The sequence below is a fragment of the Lampetra fluviatilis genome, chromosome 5, assembly GCF_964198595.1.
Source record: "Lampetra fluviatilis chromosome 5, kcLamFluv1.1, whole genome shotgun sequence".
Taxonomy (NCBI): domain Eukaryota; kingdom Metazoa; phylum Chordata; class Hyperoartia; order Petromyzontiformes; family Petromyzontidae; genus Lampetra; species Lampetra fluviatilis.
This window is the reverse complement of record NC_136279.1, coordinates 2,677,691-2,699,929: the sequence shown is the minus strand read 5'-3', so window position 1 is coordinate 2,699,929 and position 22,239 is coordinate 2,677,691. Positions and strand designations below refer to the sequence as shown.

General features: G+C 47.1%; 1 protein-coding gene across 1 annotated transcript in view; it reads right to left on the bottom strand.

Annotated features, from left to right (window-relative positions):
* The window catches only part of LOC144932309 (glutamate receptor ionotropic, NMDA 2C-like), a 66,319-nt gene extending 47,470 nt beyond the window's left edge, over positions 1-18,849 (bottom strand). The window contains exons 1-3 of the mRNA XM_078856249.1: positions 18,775-18,849; positions 18,396-18,509; positions 78-494 (exon numbers count right to left, since the gene is read on the bottom strand). Coding sequence (XP_078712375.1) covers positions 78-494; positions 18,396-18,509; positions 18,775-18,849 — 606 coding nt within the window. The remainder of the gene's footprint in view (positions 1-77; positions 495-18,395; positions 18,510-18,774) is intronic.
* Positions 18,850-22,239: the final 3,390 nt, after the last annotated feature.

The window sequence follows — 22,239 nt, the reverse complement described above, 5'->3', positions numbered from 1 at the left end:
GCTGCACATGCGCGTACGAACCGTCGTGTCAACGTACAGATTATTATTTTGTGACCGGTCAAACCGGGCGCGCTTACCTTTCCGCTCATGACCATGGAAGCGCCACCATTAATGCCAACGATGGGCAGCAACGTCTGCGACGATATAAAATCCAAAATCTGAGCGATGGCTTCTTGGCTAGTGTCGTCACCGTACACAATTCCGTTCATTCTCTCCGAGGACACGAGGCTGCATAGCTGGTTGATGATGCCGGTGGGACTCGTCTCGTTCAGCACTTTGTTCTTCAGGTTGATCGCCACCGGGATGCCGGAGAGGTCGTCCGTATTGAGTATGTCCGGAATGCCCAGCGCGCTCCAGCCGAAGATCACAGTTATGTTCACAGTTGGGCGTGTACTCTTCGCTTCACAGACCGTATCCCAGTTTCGTGCTAAGATTTCAAGTAGCATTAAAACAGCCACAACAGCATTCCCCATACTCAACCGTATTGTGAATTCCTGCAGGCGGGCGGGGGGAGGGGGCGAACAACGAGAAAGAGAGAGAGAACATTGAAGAGAGGCACTCGCAACGTTCAAGACAGCGTTCTCCCAAGCAGCATTGGCGTTAAGCGGAAACACACGCGCTAGCATTTTGTGATGTGGGCGAAAATGGGTAGGATTAAAGAAACTACGCAAAATGTTCGAGATCCACACGCAAACGAGTGAGCTTTATGCTGCGCGAAAGATGTGTTAAAGTAGCCACGCTTCACGCACGCCGTACAATTTATCCCTTCCGCCGATATCTTAATTATCCCATGATGAGTCCCTGTGACAGGTAATTGCTTGCCAACAAATTGTGGTAATATTTGTCAGTCGGAAAGTGCCACATCGACTTTTGCAGATGGTTTGTTTTCATCAGCCGCCACGGTCAAATGCTAAAAATGTCCGTAAGCTGGTGGAGAGACGTCGTTACTGCGTGGAAGTGTGACATTCGAGGAGGAATGTTCCAAAGATGAGTTTATAATGGCTTAGTCAACGCTGTGTCTTTGTAGCCCATTTGTAGCTGTGTGTGCTCGTGGCATGTCACAGCAATGATACGTGTTTGCGTAAATGAATATCACGCTGTCACTTTTGATTGCCACATTTTGTTTCCCAAGTTGCATTCAATTCGAATCGCAATCAAAGTGCTTTACTGACATAGAGCATTCAGCAGACGTGCACAGCAAGGCCGGTCTGACAGTAAGTCTCAAGCGGTACGGTATTGAGTCTCAAGACCAGCGCACTACAGGAATAGCACTGCAGTATTATTAAATAAAACTCTATCATGTTGTTAAAAGAGTGTGCTTTTTATTATCCCCTATGCAAAGATAATAAACCACTCCTTGGTCCGATGTATGTGCCCTACCAGGACGTGTCTCCAGGAAAGTTAATATTCACATGTACAGGATAAGCAGAATTACATTCTCTTGTCGCCACAATATAAATAAAATGTATAAAAATGTTTAGTCCATCAACATCTTGGTTTTCCAGGCCAACGTTAACAACTGGAATTTGTTTAAGCGAGCAAACTCCAGTTCTGGTTTCAACTTTTTAGGTCTCATCAGCCATCAGGCTTGTTCAACAAATGCTGCTAGATTGCCAGATCTTATTGGTAAGAGCACTCCGTATACAATCTGGGGCCCCCGTTCAATGCAAAAAAGCCAAATCGTACACAAACTCGGAGTTGCACAAATTACTCTGGAATTTCTGCAGGAATTTTTTTATTAATTTCAATCAGGCAACTAACTATTCAACGACTCACGGGTTCCCACAGAGTCTTACGATGGCAATTCGTGTTCATATTGGTGCCCACTGCAATCAATTATTCATGATTTATGTAAATGACGTGCTCAAATGTTATCCCGAAGGCTAATGGACTGGCCTCGGACAGCAATCAAGATGAAGCACGCACGTGGAAACAGACAATGCGAATGAAACATAAACGAGACAAAAAACACACAATCATAATCGACGTTTGAATCAATGCGTGACCACAACGTGGTGACGATTCATCACACTGCAGAGAGGGTGAATCGTCTGATGACTCGAGTATGAATGTGTGTTAAGAACGAGGTGCTTCTGCGTGTACATGGATGTATTTGCAGTGCCCAATAAACCGTCCCCACAACCCCGGCCTGGATTGGTGCCACAGAATCCATGCCTACTAAGTCTTCACGTCACAGTTCCTATCTCATTTTAATCCCCCCCCCCCCCCCGTGCATATCGGTGTTTCACACGAGAATACAGAGGTCGATCCAAACACTCGATTGCCTTATGTTCTCGGAGGGTTTCCGAGTCCATGGCCGGTGGAGTTTTAATTTATTAGAGGCTCTGCCTCTTTGTAACCATTAGCCCCCGTGCGGGCCCGTAACTCATTGGCCACGGCGGCAGATTCCCGTGGCCTGATGTTCACACGCGATTGGGCTGGGCATGGCGCATCTCACGCGCCCTTCGTAATAATAATTGCGATGTGAACAAGTAGCAAGAGAAGAGTCTCTGTGAGTAGAGTGGGGCAGGGGGGGGCAGGGGGGGGCAGGGGGGCAGTGGGGGGTGAGATGCGGTGGGGGGTGAGAGGGGGGAGTCAAACAGGGAGGAGGAGGAGAGGAAACCAACCAGGGGTTAATGATGTTTACATAATGTGGTCTTACTTTGACTAAAAGGTGCAAGCGGAATCGTATAAAAACCATAATATGAATCATTTACATTATATATATTTTACTTCTACGGTTTTTTTTTGCCCCTCAAATGGAAATCTCTTGTGATATTTCTACCAATGAAGCGTTCCATACCGACGATTCTGAGCAACGATTATTTTTACGTGGTCAGCTTGGACCCGGGAAAAGTGAAGTCTCGACGGTGAGTTGGCACCTAGAGAAGTTCCTGGGAACACCGCAGAGTCAAAGCTTCTCTCAGAGAGTTCAAGGGTCTCTCAGAGAGTACAAGAGTCTCTCAGGGAGTCCAAGGGTCTCTCAGGGAGTCCAAGGGTCTCTCAGAGAGTCCAAGGGTCTCTCAGAGAGTCCAAGGGTCTCTCAGAGAGTCCAAGGGTCTCTCAGGGAGTCCAAGGGTCTCTCAGGGAGTCCAAGGGTCTCTCAGGGAGTCCAAGGGTCTCTCAGAGAGTCCAAGGGTCTCTCAGGGAGTCCAAGGGTCTCTCAGGGAGTCCAAGGGTCTCTCAGAGAGTCCAAGGGTCTCTCAGGGAGTCCAAGGGTCTCTGAGGGAGTCCAAGGGTCTCTCAGAGAGTCCAAGGGTCTCTCAGGGAGTCCAAGGGTCTCTCAGGGAGTCCAAGAGTCTCTCAGAGAGTCCAAGGGTCTCTCAGGGAGTCCAATGGTCTCTCAGAGAGTCCAAGGGTCTCTCAGGGAGTCCAAGGGTCTCTCAGGGAGTCCAAGGGTCTCTCAGAGAGTTCAAGGGTCTCTCAGAGAGTCCAAGGGTCTCTCAGAGAGTCCAAGGGTCTCTCAGGGAGTCCAAACGTCTCTCAGAGAGTCCAAGAGTCTCTCAGAGAGTCCAAGGGTCTCTCAGAGAGTCCAAGGGTCTCTCAGGGAGTCGAAGGGTCTCTCAGAGAGTCCAAGGGTCTCTCAGGGAGTCCAAGCGTCTCTCAGGGAGTCCAAGGGTCTCTCATGGAGTCCAAGGGTCTCTGAGGGAGTCCAAGGGTCTCTCAGAGAGTCCAAGGGTCTCTCAGAGAGTCCAAGGGTCTCTCAGAGAGTCCAAGGGTCTCTCAGAGAGTCCAAGGGTCTCTCAGGGAGTCCAAGGGTATCTCAGGGAGTCCAAGGGTCTCTCAGGGAGTCAAAGGGTCTCTCAGGGAGCCCAACACGATGTCCGCGTTCATCTGCCCTGTCAGTTCCAAGCCAGTGGTGCAACTTCCACAGCGCCATTGTGGGGTCAATAGACTCGCACAGAGACCCATAGACTCATACAGAGATCCATCGATTCACATCGAGACCCAACGACCCATCTAGACACCGATTTACACTCGCACAGAGATCTAAACGAAGGAGGTGGCATCACAGCGGCACACGCCGCTACTCCTGACGCAATCACCTGGCACAACCACCTCAATGTAAACGTTACGGCCGTTGGTCTGCGTCAAGATCAGCCGTACGACGGAAATGCCAGCGTGAGTCGGTGCGATGCCACTCGCCACCGATGTCACCCACGGCCAGGAATCAAACTCAGGGGGGGCCCGAGTTTGTGCGCTGTCCACTGGGCCACCGCCGCCTCCCGGCTATCTCTCTCTGGACGCTGCCTCCACGACGCTTGCCGTGAGCTGCCCATGCACCTCGCTCAATGCGATCTGGAGTGACAACAAACGAGGAACGTCTTACTGCTGATTGTAGGAAGCGGGGCAGCCTGACTAATCCCATCCCCTGTGCCCCCCCCGCCACACACTTTAAAACCTTCTCTCCCGAAACCGTTTCAAGCCGAAAATAGCTCATTAATCCCATAGGTTTGAGTAGCAATGCAACCCCCACCCCCCCCCTGTACGCTTGTTGCTTATGGAACATAAAAATGCCACTCTTAGTTTCGGAAAGGAAGATAGCCGCGTTCTTCTCAATAACTGTCCAAATATACATTTTACGTGCAGCATCGTTATTAATAATTAATTATTATTGGTTATAATAATTATGAATTATTTATTATTAATTAATATTAACGTGTAATATTAATAACGGTTCAAAGAGACGTTTTATACTGACGTGTATTTTTGGGAAGCATCTACCAGTTGATTCTCTAAAGCAAAGCATTAAGTACAGGACTACATTGTGTTTAAAGTTAAATAATGTTCACATGCAATTGACGCCTAAATCGTTCAACGAACCCGTAAATAATGTAACAGGAACTGTCGTGATTCATAATAAATTTTTTGCATCAGATCGCTGGGCGAGTAAAATGCCAGTGCTGTGTCGTACACCCTCCGCCACCTGACGCAGCCAATCACAGTTGCCGCGTGAACAAACGCCCCAACGAATCGCTGCTCCAGCACAGCGGCCGTGTGGGAGCGAGCGAACCAACACCATTCACACGACGTTTCGCCCTGCAGCTACGAGCAGCATCGCGAGGACGATTGCCGGGAAGTGTGAACATCTCCTCCAGTCTTGGGACTTGCATAGGTGGTGTGATGTCATCAACATTCCCCCACATCTTCCCTGTTTTTAAATTGGATATCGTTCTAATCTGCAGGATTGCCCAGAAGACGTTGTGATATACCGTATCTGAACAAGTGCGCTCGCGTGATGATGATGTTGCTGCTGCTGTTGTTGTTGTTGTCCCTTAAATCTGTGCAACCAGCAGTGGCATATGCTTGAGCATACTCTTGTTTGACAAAACAAAACAAGTGTGCATGAAGATACCAACGCTTGGTATGTACAATGTTTTACGCTCGAGCGGAGACATCGGCGCGGTGACGTCGCGCAGCGATATCGTGCTCGCTGCTTGTTGGAGAGGTTCGTGGTTTGAATCTGCATGGCCGCCCTGGTTAATGTGTATTATGCGTAAAATATTTCGCAGTCTGTTTCTCAGTGACCGATAAAAAGAATATCCTGACGTCATTTGAAATTAATAAGCCATCGTGTGTCAGTGTCATGTTCCACATATGCCACGTTTGAAAATATTTACCCGCAAAATAATGGAATGGGATTAAACATAGCAACATCGCCCCCGACTGTGAAACTACCTCAGACTGTCTGTGAACCAGAGCTCCTTCGTGATAGCCCTGGGCTATATGAATTGAGCGAATACCAAATGCACCAAATGATGAATAGTCACTTAACAATGTTCTCAGCCAATCCATTCGGAGGATTCTAAGGTGCCTTATCCTGTACCTGTGCGCCTCAAAAATTATTAATGCAAGCTAAGAATGACGAGAATGTCGTCCTCCTAAGCAACGGACATTAAGAAGTTAACTCATAGTGACACAAGGTTGTCTTAGAATGGCTCCGTGCCTTAGGCAGCAACTCATCAACTTAAAATCCCAAGGGTGGCTTTCTGAGCATCAGGAATTAACAATGAACCGTAAAAATAATAAAAAAAAGGCAAGCTAGCCGTGCTCCTGGAGCCAACAGTGTGTATATGAGACTCGGAGACTCGATAATGTGGAAACTCACGAATCCCAAGGGCTAGGAGCTAAATGACACGCGCTAATTAGCAGCAATTAGCACACGTCAATGTTTACTGTTTACATACCCACGGTACACACGGGCATTTTTCTGCACATTGAGCGCTTCTTAAAAATTTAAGCCTCAGCTGATTTTAGTTTTGAATCTCGCTTCCCGTAACATCGTGTGCTAAATGGGTGTGTGGTTGTAACAAGCCAATTGAGCCTTACAGACTGCAGGGGCAAGTGTTGGGGTGGGTTATCAACTCGGACTGGCATGGTGGAGGTTTGGGCTTCACCACACCTACCCCCCCCCCCTCCCGGTGCTGATGTTCACACTCCAGACCAAGGGGCCCTCACTCGGGACAGGTCCAGTCCAGACACGTGTTGCCACCGATGCTGTGCATTGGTCAGGAAGCAAAGCTGAGTTCCTGTGATCGTAGCGCATGAATCAACGATGTCACAGTGTGACAAAGATCACCTGTTTAGCCCATGTAGGCTGTTGGGGCAAGTGCTTTTAAAGAACACGAATAAAGACCGAGGCGGTCGTGTGACCAGCAACGTACCCAGCAACACACACCAAGGGGTTAAGTATCAATCAAGCATTGCACAGAGAATACCTGAAAATTATGTGTTCAGTTACGTGACTTAATTATTACACGTGCTGTCATTCCCATGACTAAGGCAAGTATGCATGTGTGCTGAACTTCTTTAGCACCGTACGTTGCCAACAGTGCTGAACGGAGTTGGGGTCAGGCCCGGAGACCGTTGCTGGAAGGGATGGATAGTGGATGATGGGCAAGACTGGTGACAGAATGACAGGCGAAGGCGGTGGAGACGGAGCGATGAGATCAGGTGATGCACCGCAGCGATATGGATTGTGGCATCGGAGACCTGTGTGGGCTGGCGAGAGTGTGGGGAGGCCTTCATCCAGCAGTAGATAGGCAATGGCCGACGAAGAATTGCCATTGGAGAATACAGTGAATCCTCTTGAAAGCAGATGAGCTTCTAAAATAAATCAATAAATAACGATTGCAAAAACAAACCAAAAACCCCACTGCAACTCCGTTCACCCACTGCTTGTGCTGCACGCAGTCATGCTTTGTGTTTATCTCGTGCGGGGAATTTGAGATGTGCTTAGCAATACAGTTCTAGGAAGTGTAAAATGCTATTTTTAACCGTTGTTTAAAAAAAAACCCCACATACATTTGACCTGCATTTGTGCACTGGCAATTATAAAGCTATACGTACAGCTTTTCTTAGAGCCTAGTCTCACATGGTGTTGGACCAGATGACGCCAAAAGGCGCACAACTCAAAGACAATGCACCATCAGAGTATGAGAGCTCGGGGTAAGAATTTACACCATTGGAACCTCCTTTGCCAGTAGCAAAATATGATAATTGGTTTTTTACCCTTTTATCTGGCAACAAAACTAACACTTTTTTTTACAAGGAGTCATGTTTGCATTGACCACAATACCTGCGGTCGGAATGCAAACAAAAACACAACTCTAATAATGTATGCACTGTCCTTGAAATTGATTGGTCCACACCCGAGACAGCTTTTCTTAGAGCCTAGTCTCACATGGTGTTGGACCAGATGACGCCAAAAGGCGCACAACTCAAAGACAATGCACCATCAGAGTATGAGAGCTCGGGGTAAGAATTTACACCATTGGAACCTCCTTTGCCAGTAGCAAAATATGATAATTGGATTTTTACCCTTTTATCTGGCAACAAAACTGACACCAATTATCAACTATACGTACTTAACGGTTGCATGGAATTCAGCGAACCCGTGCCCTTGGGTGGCCAAGGCGACCCACGTGCTGTGTCCAGGGGTCCCTTTATGCTCTGGCTTGTCACTTTAATTTGACATTACATTTATAAATAAACAACTTACACATTCTTCAGGCCCGTCAACAACAACAAAATGTCATCAGGCATCCTCTCATCAAACCAACCCCAAGCATTGCACCTGTGCTCGCATGCTGATGCCCAACGACCGGGATTTAACCGCACAGTAAAGTCCAGATGTGGATTCTAAGCGCTATTTAATTGTGCATTTGAAATGGTCAATATTTCGTTTATTGTTGGTACGTTATTACGTGTTAATTAAATGGGATAGGGTTTAATTACGTGTCAATGTGAATAAAATGTCATATTTACACGTTTAATCGTTCGCGACGCGTTGGACATCCCACATAACCCCATAACTGGAGTGGCTCTTCAGCAATTAGTTTCGTGTTAATTTAACTGTAAAAAATCCCATTAATTGCTTATCGCTTGCATTCATGTATTAGCTTACATTCATTTTCATTAAGTGCAGTACTGAAATGAGCATCATTAACAGATGCGTGACAATTACACTGTGTACTTTATATGATTGGCAATAATGGGATGGCCGAGCTACAAGCCCATTGGATCCAAAATCACAATAACTGAACCAAGTATGAATAACACACATCTCACTGGCAACAAATAGAAATACGTGCTGTTATAGTGCACAGTCAATAATGGGTCCTTCGTTAATTCACAAAGTCTGCTTTCCGCAGGGGGTTCGGCTATAGAAACGCGCGTCCAATCCTCTCCCAAGGAAATAAATGTCTGCACGCGAAATCAAACCGAAAGGCGCCTCAATAACGCGCACACCCCCATCCTTGTGAAGAGAAACCGCTGCACAAATGCCTTGAATCCATTTTGCGATACTGCCACCTCCTGACTGCCTAACAGCCCAGCAAGTATGGGGGAGATTCACACATTTTATTTGACCCCACAACCAAATCCGTGCCTCCCAAAGAGCCCTTGATTATGTGCGCGCACCACCGTTGGCTGCGGCTCGTCATCACGCGAGCCAGCGTCATTGTACTCTCAGCTCGTATGCTCAGCTTTTAGTCGCTGTTAGCCTCCTGCAGCAGGTGCCAGGTATGTCATGGTTAGGCCTTGGACAATCCACGTGCTCCTCCCAGAGTATCGCCATCCCTCCCGCTTAGCGAGCCCGTGATTGCACCTGTAGGCAACTCTGACCCCTATCAAAAAAAATATATAGTTTTTTTTGTCCCATTGGGATGTTGCAGGCAACCGGCTGGGAACTGTGTCCTACCAAAGGATATGACCACACAAAGCCACGTGTCCGCCAGATTCATCGGTAGCCAGGGGCCGTGGTATTAGGGGGCTCATGAGAGTTGGCGTGCATCTCTCGGCGGACTGTGGGAGGTTGGTTGATTGTCTCAGTGTCACCAGCAGTGGCTACAGCCAAAGACTCGGTGATGCCAGGACTATGGTGTGCAGGGGTCTAAGCCAAGGCGGCTGATAACAAAACCCCGTGCAAGAGGTACACGTGTAACTTGCTTTGTGATGCGTTTGTTATTTTAATGTCACTTTCTCCCTTAACCTTTGGTTATCTCACTGGAATGCTGGCAGTTGTGTGGAACTATTGTCATATTTGTTTACACCGGAACACGTGGGATTTTTGTTTGCTTTACAAGTGGGGAATCGTGCCCGTCTTTATTTTCATCGAGTTATTTACTTCCATCGGAGTGCGGGGCCGGTTGTTTTATTCACGGCTCAGGGCCTGTCATTCCACTGAAGTTAAATTTTAGGATTTCAGAAAGCTGTGCTCCTTTGTTTCCCTCCCTCCCCCTTAATGGTGAATTCTTAGCAGACTGACACGACCCTAGATGCTGAGGTTTTTGTCAGTCCAGTAAAATGGACACTTGTGGCCATGGGCACATGACGGGCGGACCAATAAGCTGCACACGTCTATTTAAAAACAAAAATCATAAAAAAAAATTGAGATGGAGGAGGAGAGCTGGCAGCTTGAGGGGCCAGGAAAGGCGCTGCTGCTATCGAGTTCAGCTGGAGGGGCCCTCTTGGTCGTCAAGCATCGACAGAAATGTAATGGATTTATTTTAATATATACATAGAGACATTGCAGTGCATTCGAGTGGTGCTTGTCGTTCCGAGTAGTGTACGGTTATGATCTGTCTGGGCACACTCTGTTGGCAGTGTTTCAGGTGAGAGAATACCTGCCCTCACACAACATCGTGTGTGTGTGTCTGAATGATCAAGTTGTCTGTAAGGGAAAATCTTACATGGTTCGTGAAAGTGACCTACTGCACAGTGCTACATTTCTATGCAGGCTCATTATTATAACGCTGAATGTAAATTGGTGGGCGTATTAGTGAGCAGACATTGCATTATTAGGTAGGTATATATTTTTAAGCTAGCCAGCCCTAGTTCAATTAGCAGTGGAACCACTTATCTGACAAAATGTCCCGAATATAGACGTAATTCGAAAAACAATCTCATATTAAAGTACAATAATTACGTGCACTGTATGTATGTTGTTAAATGTGAAGCTGATCATTTATAGATTGTTCATACGGTGGACCTAGGAATTGGAGGATTCGGAATTTATATTCAATCATCTATAAGATTTGACAATTATACATTTATAGGCCGAGTAACACGCGCGCACACACACACGATATTTTATTTAACGATATTGCTTTCACCACGGTGTTGATCCAGGTCACTCCAACAATCGAGACTCTATTGTTAGTTTTTATGTCAGGTGAGAAACACTTTGTCTGTGCTCTGCAGTTGCCCTGAGTGAAAAGTGGGCTAAGTTTTTTGTTCTTCCTCACAATTCTGGCCAGCTGGCTCAAGAACTTAATAAACGAAACTTTTCTGGGCCTCGTGAGCTCTCACCTGGTAAAAAGAGAAATACGAAACTTGAAACCTGTGGCAGCAGATCCTCTCATACTAGGATGTTTGTTGTTGATGTAACATTCTTATCCCGTGCCCCTACTGGGCATAGCTCATCGGATTCCTCCTCCAGTATAAATAAATATTCTGATTCTGACTGTACTTACTTTAATTTACTGTACCTTAAAAATGCTCTAAGTATGCCATTGCGGTGTAGAATATCTTCAAAATAGTATATAATGTTATGCCGTGTATAATGCATTTAAAATGCTCTAAGTAAAGTTACGTCGTGTATTATGGATATAAAATCATTAATTAACGGGGTGATATACAATAGTACAATGTATTTGAAATGCACTTAAATAGCATACATTTATGTATGCATTGGCCTGTGAGCACTTGGATGACAGCATTACTTTCCACTAATTGCAATGCCATGTCATAGTCTACAGAGGCTTGGTTGGATGATATTTGATATTCATTAGTATTTCCCAGACTCTGATTAATGCGATGTATTCAGACAGTGGTAGAAAAACCTTTCCTAAATCTCACATTTCTCACGTAGTTAATTGAATCCTAACGTTTTTTTTTATTCTGTTTCATTGATATTTGTCAACAATTTATATACGTGGATAGTTGAATGCTAGAAAATATAATTAGAGACATAAAACAGCAACACGTGGATCAAATAACATATACAACTACATATATAAATATGAATTCTTAAGATAGTGGGGTTTAGCCAGGACATGTCCATGAAAAGGGATGCTAGCTGAAAATCGAGAATTATTATTTTGGTGCTATAAATGTCCAAATGATGGGCCACTTTCTTCAGCTATTATTTGTGGCCAGGTTGCTTCTAAAAAATAAGTTAATACCTCAGTGGGATTTGCCTTGTAGGATGGGGATGGTGTAGTTGTATTTGTCTGTGTTTGGGCGATTTGTTTAACTTTGTTGTACTTTGCACTCCTAGTGTATTTTTGTACTGTTTGTTGATGTAACATTCTTATCCTATGCCCCTACTGGACATATGTGAAAAAGAGCTTTAAAGCTCATCGGATTCCTCCTCCAGTATAAATATTCTGATTCTGAGTCGGAGAAAATGAGATCAGCTCATGTGCATGAGCTAAACGAATTGCTGCATCTTTGGGATAAATATGCCGACAGCTTGAGGAGCTCTCTCGTGCTACTATGATGATGAAGGTTAAAGCACTGCACTTGGTCTGAGAGTTAAAAACATTTACCATGGTGTGAGAGGTAAAAGTTGGTTACCACGGAGTAAGAGTGGTTAGTAGTGCAGTAGTCTATGATGTCAGCAGCATCCTGGGTTCAATTTCCACTCTTGCTCATAAGTGGCATATTTTATATGAAACACGCCAGGGCCGCTGCTATGTTGATGCAGATGCAACTGAGTAGCCAGTTGTTGCTGTTCTTACGGTTAGCAGTGGACCCGGCAAGTTAAACGTGATTGCATTATATTTGTGCTTTTTAAACTCAATATGGAAGCTCAGCTTAAATTTTGATTGAATTCGCCAATGATCGATTCATCCCATTCCTGGCCAGAACAATTTGTTGGAAAGGTAAAGGCTTTGGCTGGGACAGTTCCGGTTTTAGAAAGGCTCTCCTGGTGTTTGGAAACATTTGAATAATTCTACATTTTGTTCTGGTTACAATTGTTTCTCCCACCAGCTCACAACGTGTCTCGGTTGTGCCTCCCGGAAACGTGGTAGCATTGTGGGTAAGTGCTGCGGATAAAAATGCTGTTATAGTTAAAAAAACAAAAAAAACGTGATCACAGAATGACATTAAACTGGGTGTTCTTACAATAAAGCAGCCCAAGACCAGACTCCTAAACATAGCAATGCCCCCCCACGTTCTCCCCTGCTGATCTTAACGCCACTCCCCAGCAAGTACCCATCATCCTACTAGAGATGTCTGTGCAGCACATTTACCCCATACTGGGGTTGTATAGGAAAAAAATATCTACACAGTACATAATGTATACTAATGTAATGTATGCATGCATTCCAGTATACGGATGAATTCAGTAGTACACTGTATACAGAAGTCGTTTATGCATGCAATATAATGTTTAAAAAGCGAAGTGAATTTTCTTGGGCAATTGTCTACAAGCAAGGAAGGAGACATCACCACCGTCGTCGTCAACACAGCCTTAGTAGAGGGCACAGTGGAAGATTTTATAAAATGGCCCTTTTGGAAAGGAAGACAAAAATGGCAGCCGTGACGTTTTTACTGACATACACGGCGAGCGAGGCAGAGAAAGCGTTTGACAATCTGTTGCTTCGAACGCTGAGACAAGAGGCCACACATCTATATAACCAGCATTTTTGTTGTTCTTGCTAAATTAAAAACATCTAACTTCAGGTATGTACGTAGACGCGATTTGCATGTGCTGCACTCGTCTGAAGAGCAGGAGGATAAAGATTCCTTGGATGTGCCTGGTCGGCCCACCTTGGTGACACGAGCCCAGCGGTTTATCACCTCGCTGGCGTCGGTTTGAGGGACCCTAAATGTGCGCACGGCTGTAGGCGATGTCGTGCTGGCCTCTGATGGGAATGAGGCTCAAAGGAGGGCAGGATTTTGCTATATTTTAAAGATGGGACATTTTTCACTCGGCAGGGTTAAAGAGCTCAGCTCGGCTTTCCTTAAAACCAGCCATCGCTTGTGAATTCCAGTTAGACACGACCTGGTATAAACAGAGAAGCCTGCAACGTCAAAACACACCGACCATCCTCTGGACTGCATACATTCATTTGTACGTGTAAACATTATACACAGTAAAAATGTTTAACGCTCGGTGCACGGTCTTGTGTGCGTGTATTTTATCGATGGACAGAACGTGTGTAATATTTGATGGACAAAGTCGACATATAGCGCAGTCGTGTAAGGAGTGTAATGATGTGGCTAATTGCTGGAGAGCATTGTTCTCGTATCTCCCCGTGGGAATACATTAGCAAACGAACAGTGCATGAATGGTCACACCTAAAAATGGTTGACCTACTTAACATAACAATGTCTTCAACTGCTGCACTCACAACGAAACGTTAATCTATTGACTTGCAGTGGGCTGCGGCGGATTCAACCTGGTCATTTTTTTGTCGTTGCTTAATTTAGATCAATGCACGTACACATATTGATTTCGTTTTTATTTTATTTACATCACGTGCTAATTTATTTTTTTTGCTTTACACGAAACGATTTAAGTGTGTTTTTTTGGTTTTTGCTGCTGCAGATTTATAGGTTTTGGTTTGCGATCCAGTTATCTGGTCGTTATGAAAATCGTTTATGCCAACTATCGCTAAATGTCATCCAAGGGGGTATTGTACGTCCAAATGTCAGTGTTCTCAAGGCACCACCACAGTCTTCCTCCAAATGTCAGTCAAAACATTTAGGCTGCCCCCAATCTCTCTCTGCACCGAATAGGCGGCCATTTCCCAAAACATTAGCCAACTCGGGTACGGCAGGTTATTTAATGGTGGGCATCAAACGATGTTAATTGTGAGGGGGGGGGGGGGTTCAGTCTTTGTACATTATTCGTACGGCATATACAGCACACCGCATGCATACACATCATGTTTAGCTGCCCAGAATGCACCTGGTCTCTCTGAAGCTAAGCAAAGTTGAGCCTGGATATGCATTGGATGGATGACCGCAACGAACAGGTGTTGGAGGTCGCTGCAGGGCTTGCATTGTCCGCAGAGGGCAGTGACGAATTTTTTTTTATTGTACTGTACTATTCTCCAGTGTCTATGCGCCCTTCCTTCACCAACCCTTACTGATCGGCGTGACGAAGTAGGTCAAATAAACCCATATGTCCCGCACGGTGTGGGGGAGGGACTCAACGAACAGTGGATTGACAAAAGGGCTGCACTTGTAACGTCGAGTGTAAAACGTACACCATGAATATGTTACATTATCCATAGGCGGCGTGAATTGCCTTACCCTGTAAGACCGTGCAGCTGGTGAAGTGAACATCCTTCCACGTCTGAAAAATTAAGGGCACGCGTGTGGGAACAAAGGAGACAGGAAGGGTACGCTACGCTGGTGCCGTGCCATCATAATTACGAGCGTTCATGGGGCCCCTTTGGCCACTTGACGTGGTCCCACATGGATATTTGCCCTCCACCCCCGACCACGTGCCCGACCCCCTCCTCCTCCCCCCCCCAGCCCCCCACCCCAGGGAAACTCCCAAGTTCATTCCTTTGTCCCTGAATTTAATTTGCGTCGTAACAGAAATGTTTCATCACATGACCGAGGCCAATGCCAGCAATAATAACGCTGGTAAAGTTACGCGCACACGTGCAGATCACGAGGTCGTCATGGCGAGCGCTATTCCAATGCCGCCGCCACATCTCGGCATTGCTTCCTTCTGCCACATACCACAACTGTTGAATAGCCTACACCCGACCTCCGCGGTCTGACCACCATGTGGCTCTACGCCTTTCTCAGTTAACCTGCCTCTCATCCAAGCCTACACACGTGTCCCTTCCATCACAAATGCCCCCTCCTCCTCCTCGTTGCCTTTACAATGCCATCATGCCACGCTCTATTCCACACGTCATAGTTGATTATTGTTGATGTATTGCATCAATAATAGTCCGTGTGGACGTGGGTTAATGAATTAAGATAATCAGTGCAAAAATAAACTGGAATATTGCACAGGAACCCGACATGGTTGACACATGATTGACACGTGATCTGGCACCACAATCAGCTGCCTGTGAAGCCGACTCTACAGGTCGACAACTGAAATTCAATCAAATTCAGAAGACGTGGAAGAACATGAACGTGTATAGTTGTTCACATCATTTGAGAATGGCTTATAAGAAACCCAATGAAGATGAACACGAGATCAAAATTAGAATCTCAAAAAGTGTAGTTTGTATCATCTCAAGTAAAAAGTCAGCGCTTTAATGAGCCTGGAGTACAATCTAGGCCACCAAGAAACATTCGATGTCAAAGGCCCCAACAGGCTGATATCTGTTTCAATTGATTTTAACTCAACTACACATTACGATAATTTGTGTATTGCTTTAACTGAAGCTGCAGAATATTGTTAAGCAACGTGCCCCTTTTTCGTGAACACGGCATTCGTGAATGCGTCGGGGATGCTGTGAAGCCGTGGATGCCGTTTGCCCACACACACCATCAGGAGGGGCTGTTCGGTGGCTGCTCCATCAGTCGGCTGCACCTCAAGTGGATGAGACTCGCTGCATATTGAAACCACTTCAAGGTGGCCATTTTAAATAAACGTTTTTAGGAACCGTAGATAAGGGAGACTAATGGTTGTATTTATTTTCCGTTTGTGCTGAAAATCGTATATACCGTACCTTGCGTTTTATATGCTAAAGCGACACGCATATCAAATGTGCCATTCACCATTCTCCACTACACATGTCTCTTTAGGAAATTATGAGGTAAGATTACACATTTCTAAAACCCCATATGTCGTATTAAACCCCACTGAGGGTACTGCACGCAAGGTGGGGATGAACGCCCACATACACTTCTTACTGTGACGTTTTGCCGAAGAGCCACGTATCCTCATTGTGTACTGCACTCACGATTAGCAATACCGCTCATGTTGGTTACGCCACACACTGTGTAACCTGTATCACACAAACATATACAGAGGAAACATACATTGCGTAGGCGCACATCCAACCTACACTACACATTTTAGACAATCTAATGCAGGCAATGTTCATTCATTCAGACCTAGTTTCCCACACCTTTCAACGGTGTACAATTAATGGGTGTCACATTCAACAACGAATTCCATCTGAACAATAATGTATCAATGGCACGCGTTATATTATTTCCCATGACAACAATAATAACGACGACGACGAGTATAACAACATCTGGTGAGACAAGAGGATGTGATGCGAGTGCCAACTGCCGGTAGGTGTCCGTGGCTGCAATGATTTCGAGTGGCTGGCATCCCCAGCAATGTCCATCACCCCAGGACATCGCCACACGGCACGCCACCACCACTCGAGTGGACTACTTCACGAACCCAAAGCGCGCCGTGCGCGCGCGCCGGAGACGTCACGACGCGCCCCTCATTTGCACGAGATCCGTCGAATTCGCGAATCTCGATCATGAAACGTTTACATTCGGTAAACGAATTGGCCGAGCGACCAACGTGAGCTTTCGCCAAGGCAAGTCTAAAAATATAAGCACGCGAATGATGACTGTGATTTATTTTTTTGCTGTTGTTGGTGGGCATCATGCGGGTGAACTATTTTAATAGAGTGATCAACTTAAAACCACGAGCCACCGACGAACTCGACGACGCAATTGCGGGCATCGCCTTCTCGCCGCGTATCGAGAGTAGCAATCTCCTTTGTGTGTGGGTAGTTGAACGCTCCACAATTAAAATGCGTATGAAATGAAGACGGTGGCGGCTTTGTGAGGTCTCGCCTTATCAGTATTCATGCGACGTGTACGCCAGCAAGCAGCGGTACAGTGATGCGAAATGGATTTACGTCGATATATGGCAATTTATTATATTAAAAAAATAAATTCCAACGTGAACGTTTACACATAGCACGCACGTAACGTCCACTATGTGATCTGCTTAATGATATTGCTGCGTTGTCTCCCCGTGTTATGAGCTGCTGGTATTTCTCTACACCGTGGTAGAATTTGATGGTTTTGCACCTTTCGACGAAATATGTACCAATACAAATTCCGCGAAACGATGGCAGCATATACAAGATCACAGCAAGGCTCCGTAATTTTTTTTTAAATATATATAAAACATTCCATGATTTATTTATTTTTACACTGAGTCTACAAAAGACGCGTTCGTGGTCATTTCCTATCCACGTTAATTGTGATCACCACATTACATTGTTTTTTACCCACACAACCAGATGGCACAGAGGCTAAATAATACGATCTTGTAACACACACACGCACATTGACATATCAGAGCAGTCACGACGTACTATCAGCGTTTTATTCTAATAAATGATCATTTACGAGCTGCGATTTGCAGTTCAGATAAGGTTTTTTTGTTTCAATTCTCATCCCTTGCGCTCGCCACGCTTAAAGCACGAGGAGCGGCGGCTGAACGTCTCGTTTCGCACCATTTCACATTTGAAATCGCGCAGAAGCTTTCTTTACCTTTCAGAAGAATGATATTGGAGAGAAGAATAGCATCACAATGAATCAGGTGCTGGAGCTGTCCTCCTTGATCAGAGACCTACATCCAATCGTCTCTCCTCCTCCAGCTGCGAGCTCCGAACCGCGTACATCTTAACATTCTCACCCCCCACCCCCCCTCGTGCCCCCCCCCTCCACACGACACGCACGCTAATCAATTCAGCAATTACTGCACCAGGGTCGCCTATGTGGGCTCGCCACGCTCTCCTTCGCGCCGGTAACGAATCCTCCTCGTTGTGCCGCTACACTATTCCCTTCCACCTTAAACATGGTCGTGGAGACGCGCGCGTTCCTCCTTCGCGGATGACATCACGGAGCCGACGAGACGGTATCGGGAGAGGGGGGGGCTCCTTGGCTCTGCGTGAGTGCGGTGTGAGCCAAGCGGGCAGCACCAGCAGCGGCACCAGCAGCGCTCCAGTCGGCTTCGGCTCGGGGAAGCTCCCAGACGATGTGGGTCTCTCCCCCCTCCTTCCCTCCCTGCTTCTCCCCGGGGGGCGCTGGGGGAGCTAAAACGGAGTAATCTTCGAGCGTTGCGAGTGAGAGAGCCCAGCCCGCGTGGCGTGCCCTGAGTGTGCCGAGTGAGGAGTGAGAGCGACGGGGGTGGGAGGGGGAGCGTCGGCAGAGGCTCGGAAGCCCTTCGCGTTCTCGCTCAGCCCAGCTGCGTGTCCCACTTTGCAGCATAGTTAATGAGCCTCCTCCTCTTCCTCCTCCTCTCTCTCTCTCCCTCCATCCATCCATCCCTCCTCTCTCACCACAAAAACCTCGTCTCACCTTTCGTCCCTCCTTTCCGTCAACTCTGCCGTGTCGAGAAGAGAAGTCCCTGTTTCTTTGTTTACGAGCGATCATTTTGCGCGCGCGCGTGTCTGTTCATCTGTTGTTTGAAGCGTGCCAAATTAGCAGGGAGCAGTCCCGGTGTATTAATTAGCGGGCTGGCTTGAATGCAACACCTATGGGGGACTTGGTGCAATTGAGAACAAATATGTACTCTTGAAACGCGAATCATTATATATCGCAGTGCAAATTCGTGAAATCCCCGTCCGATTTCTTTTTTTGCCAGGTCGTTTCTACGCGCTCCTCCCACACCCCGCCCCTCTCTTTCTCTTTCGGAATATTCCTCGCCACTGTGAATATTCCACGCGGAACGGACTCCTCGTTGCAAGAGAGGCGAGCGCATCACGCAACACGCGGCGTTCACGACGCGCACACACAAACCCCGGTCCCTGCCCTGCAACGCAATTCGGCGGCGGCAGCGACGGAGCGACGCTCATCATGCGCAGCTTTCAAGCGAGCGCACGCGCATGGGTGAAGTTCATCGGAGACAAACGTGCGCCTGATGACAATCGCACAGGCACGCACCGTGGCCTCTGCCCATTGGCTTTCGCTTTTCAATTCCCACTGACCAGCATGGTGAAGTATGGTCAAACAACCCCTCCGTGGCCGACGCGGCTTAATGAGACATTGATCCCATGATTGACAAATAATAAAATACAAAAAAGTTTAACACGTAGTAGGCTTTCGCGACCAATATCATCCATAATGCCGGTTTTTTTTTGGGGTTAGATCGAGTAAATATAAATGTGCCGTTAAACCCGCCACCACCCGACATCCAATTACACAAACACAGGATTTGCTCTGCAACACACCGGTGTGCTGTACTAGTAATGCCTTGGCATGTTCTGTTTACGTGACAATTGTTACTAATTGGCTGTGTCGGGTGGTGGTGGGTTTAACGACACATTTATATGTACGCGATCTAACCCAAAAAAATACATTACAGAAAAAAACTGAACGTCGCGGTTGATATTGCCTTCACGTTTTTTTTACACTTTGAAATAATCATAATAGTGATGCATTCTATATTGGGAAGCTTCATTAAGTCTCAAGACCCTTTTTTTCGGGAGGGCCATGCTCGATTGGGATATTCCAATAATGAGTCATTGGCTCAATGTGGGAGGAAACGGGAGAAAACCAACGCGCATAACATCCACGGGGGTGACAATCATTCCGCAAAGACAATCATCGATCCATTGCTGTGCTTCCATCTCCTGGCCACCCGGCAGCCAGTATCCAACTCACGCACGAACCAGTCTCATCCCTGACGTTGTCGAGTCAACATCTGTTATTGGGAGAGGGGGGGGGTCTATAAATGTATACCCCCACGGAGCTGGCAAGTAAAGTACAATCACCAGAATAATAATAGAGCAGATCCAGGGGAGATCTCCCCCTTCTCCCCCATCACATGTCAGCCTGGCGGACGCTAACAGTGCAGGCCAGATCCCATCGTTGCCCAAGAAGACTCTACGTATGTACGTACAGTATGTTGAACTTCTTTCGCACCGTACGTCACCAAACCGTGATATAATCCCCGCAAATCTCTTCTCTGAGAAGAGTCGCGGCTGAACATCGCATTTATGCCGCTCGCTACAAAGCACCTGACAAGGCTGCGTCACCGCAAGATGCCGACCTTACGAAAAAAAAATCACTTCCTTAGAGAAGCCATTAAATAAGGAGGCTCGTGCTGATGCTCATCTGAATTCCCTCCGGCAATCATCGGCAACAGATCCGCGCGCGTGGGCTCTGAGAGCCACAGGCGCAACGGCGGCTTCAGCCACGGCAGGCTCTACCGGCTACCCAGCAGCAGCAGCAGCAGCCATGATCGATCGACCGCTGGATGAAGGTCTCCACAAGCTGTCATCTCTCGCCGTCTTGCGGTGTCAATGATCCGCCCGGCACACGCACTCGAGCTCATTTACATCGCTCCATCTCCCCTCGGCGGGGCCGGGGCTGTGTCGTCGAGCGCCTTCCGTGGCTCTGTGGATACACGAGCACCTGTTGTGGGTTCCGCACCGTCTGAGTAGTTTTTATTTTTATTTAAAAAACACAAAATCTAAGAAAACTTTGGGAAACTACTCGTTTAATGCGTTACCCTTAAATCAATAGTTTGTTTGCAACGTTAATAATAATAATTTAATAATGCCGCCAATTTTATTTGAGCCCTTTTGCCATTGCACTGCTGGATGGAATGGGACCTCCCGATGTTCTGTCATTCGTGGGAGGGGGTGGGGGGGTGTTAGACCATACTTCACCACGCTGGTCAATGCGGGTTGTTGAATGTCGAGCTGGCTAGGACCGATTCAGAGATCACTAGCCACCGATGTTATCCGTGGCGCGTTAACTGAACGCATTTTTTTTGCCAAGTTCATAGCCACGGCGTGCTAACCCATACTGCGTTAGATGATAACAAATCAGTGGCCATCCATCCCCTGTAGCCATGTGTCCAGACCAGGGGGGGGGGGGGGGGCTCGGCCACCAAAATTAAAAGAAGATACTTTTTTTTATTCGGTAAAAAATTGTAAAAATTTAAATCTCAATATTTCATGAGCCGCAGTGCATTGCGCGGTGAATGCGAGACGGCGGTGGTGGCCCTTAATAAGATGACGTCACGAAGCATTCCTGAAAGAGCCGCGTGACGCTCCGGAGACGCGGGTTGCCGACCCATCACTTTAGAGAGTAAAAGAACCGAATGAAGTAAATTCAGTTAAATAAAAGTTTGCCCACAAGAGGGCAGCCAAGGAGCCGCAAGGAGGCAGCCAAAGAGCCGCAAGAGGGCAGCCAAAGAGCCGCAAGAGTGCAGCCAAAGAGCCACAAGGGGGCAGCCAAAGAGTCACAAGGAGGCAGCCAAAGAGCCGCAAGGGGGCAGCTAAAGAGCCTCAAGGGGGCAGCCAAAGAGTCACAAGGGGGCAGCCAAAGAGTCACAAGGGGGCAGCCAAAGAGCCTCAAGGGGCAGCCAAAGAGCCGCAAGAGGGCAGCCAAAGAGCCGCAAGGGGGCAGCCAAAGAGTCACAAGGGGGCAACCAAAGAGTCACAAGTGGGGCAGCCAAAGAGCCTCAAGGGGGCAGCCAAAGAGTCACAAGGGGGCAGCCAAAGAGTCACAAGGGGGCAGCCAAAGAGCCTCAAGGGGGCAGCCAAAGAGTCACAAGGGGGCAGCCAAAGAGTCACAAGGGGGCAGCCAAAGAGTCACAAGGGGGCAGCCAAAGAGCCTCAAGGGGGCAGCCAAAGAGTCACAGGGGGGCAGCAAAAGAGTCACAAGGGGGCAGCCAAAGAGTCACAGGGGGCAGCAAAAGAGTCACAAGGGGGCAGCCAAATAGTCACGAGGGGGCAGCCAAAGAGCCACAAGGGGGCAGCCAAAGAGTCACAGGGGGGCAGCAAAAGAGTCACAAGGGGGCAGCCAAAGAGT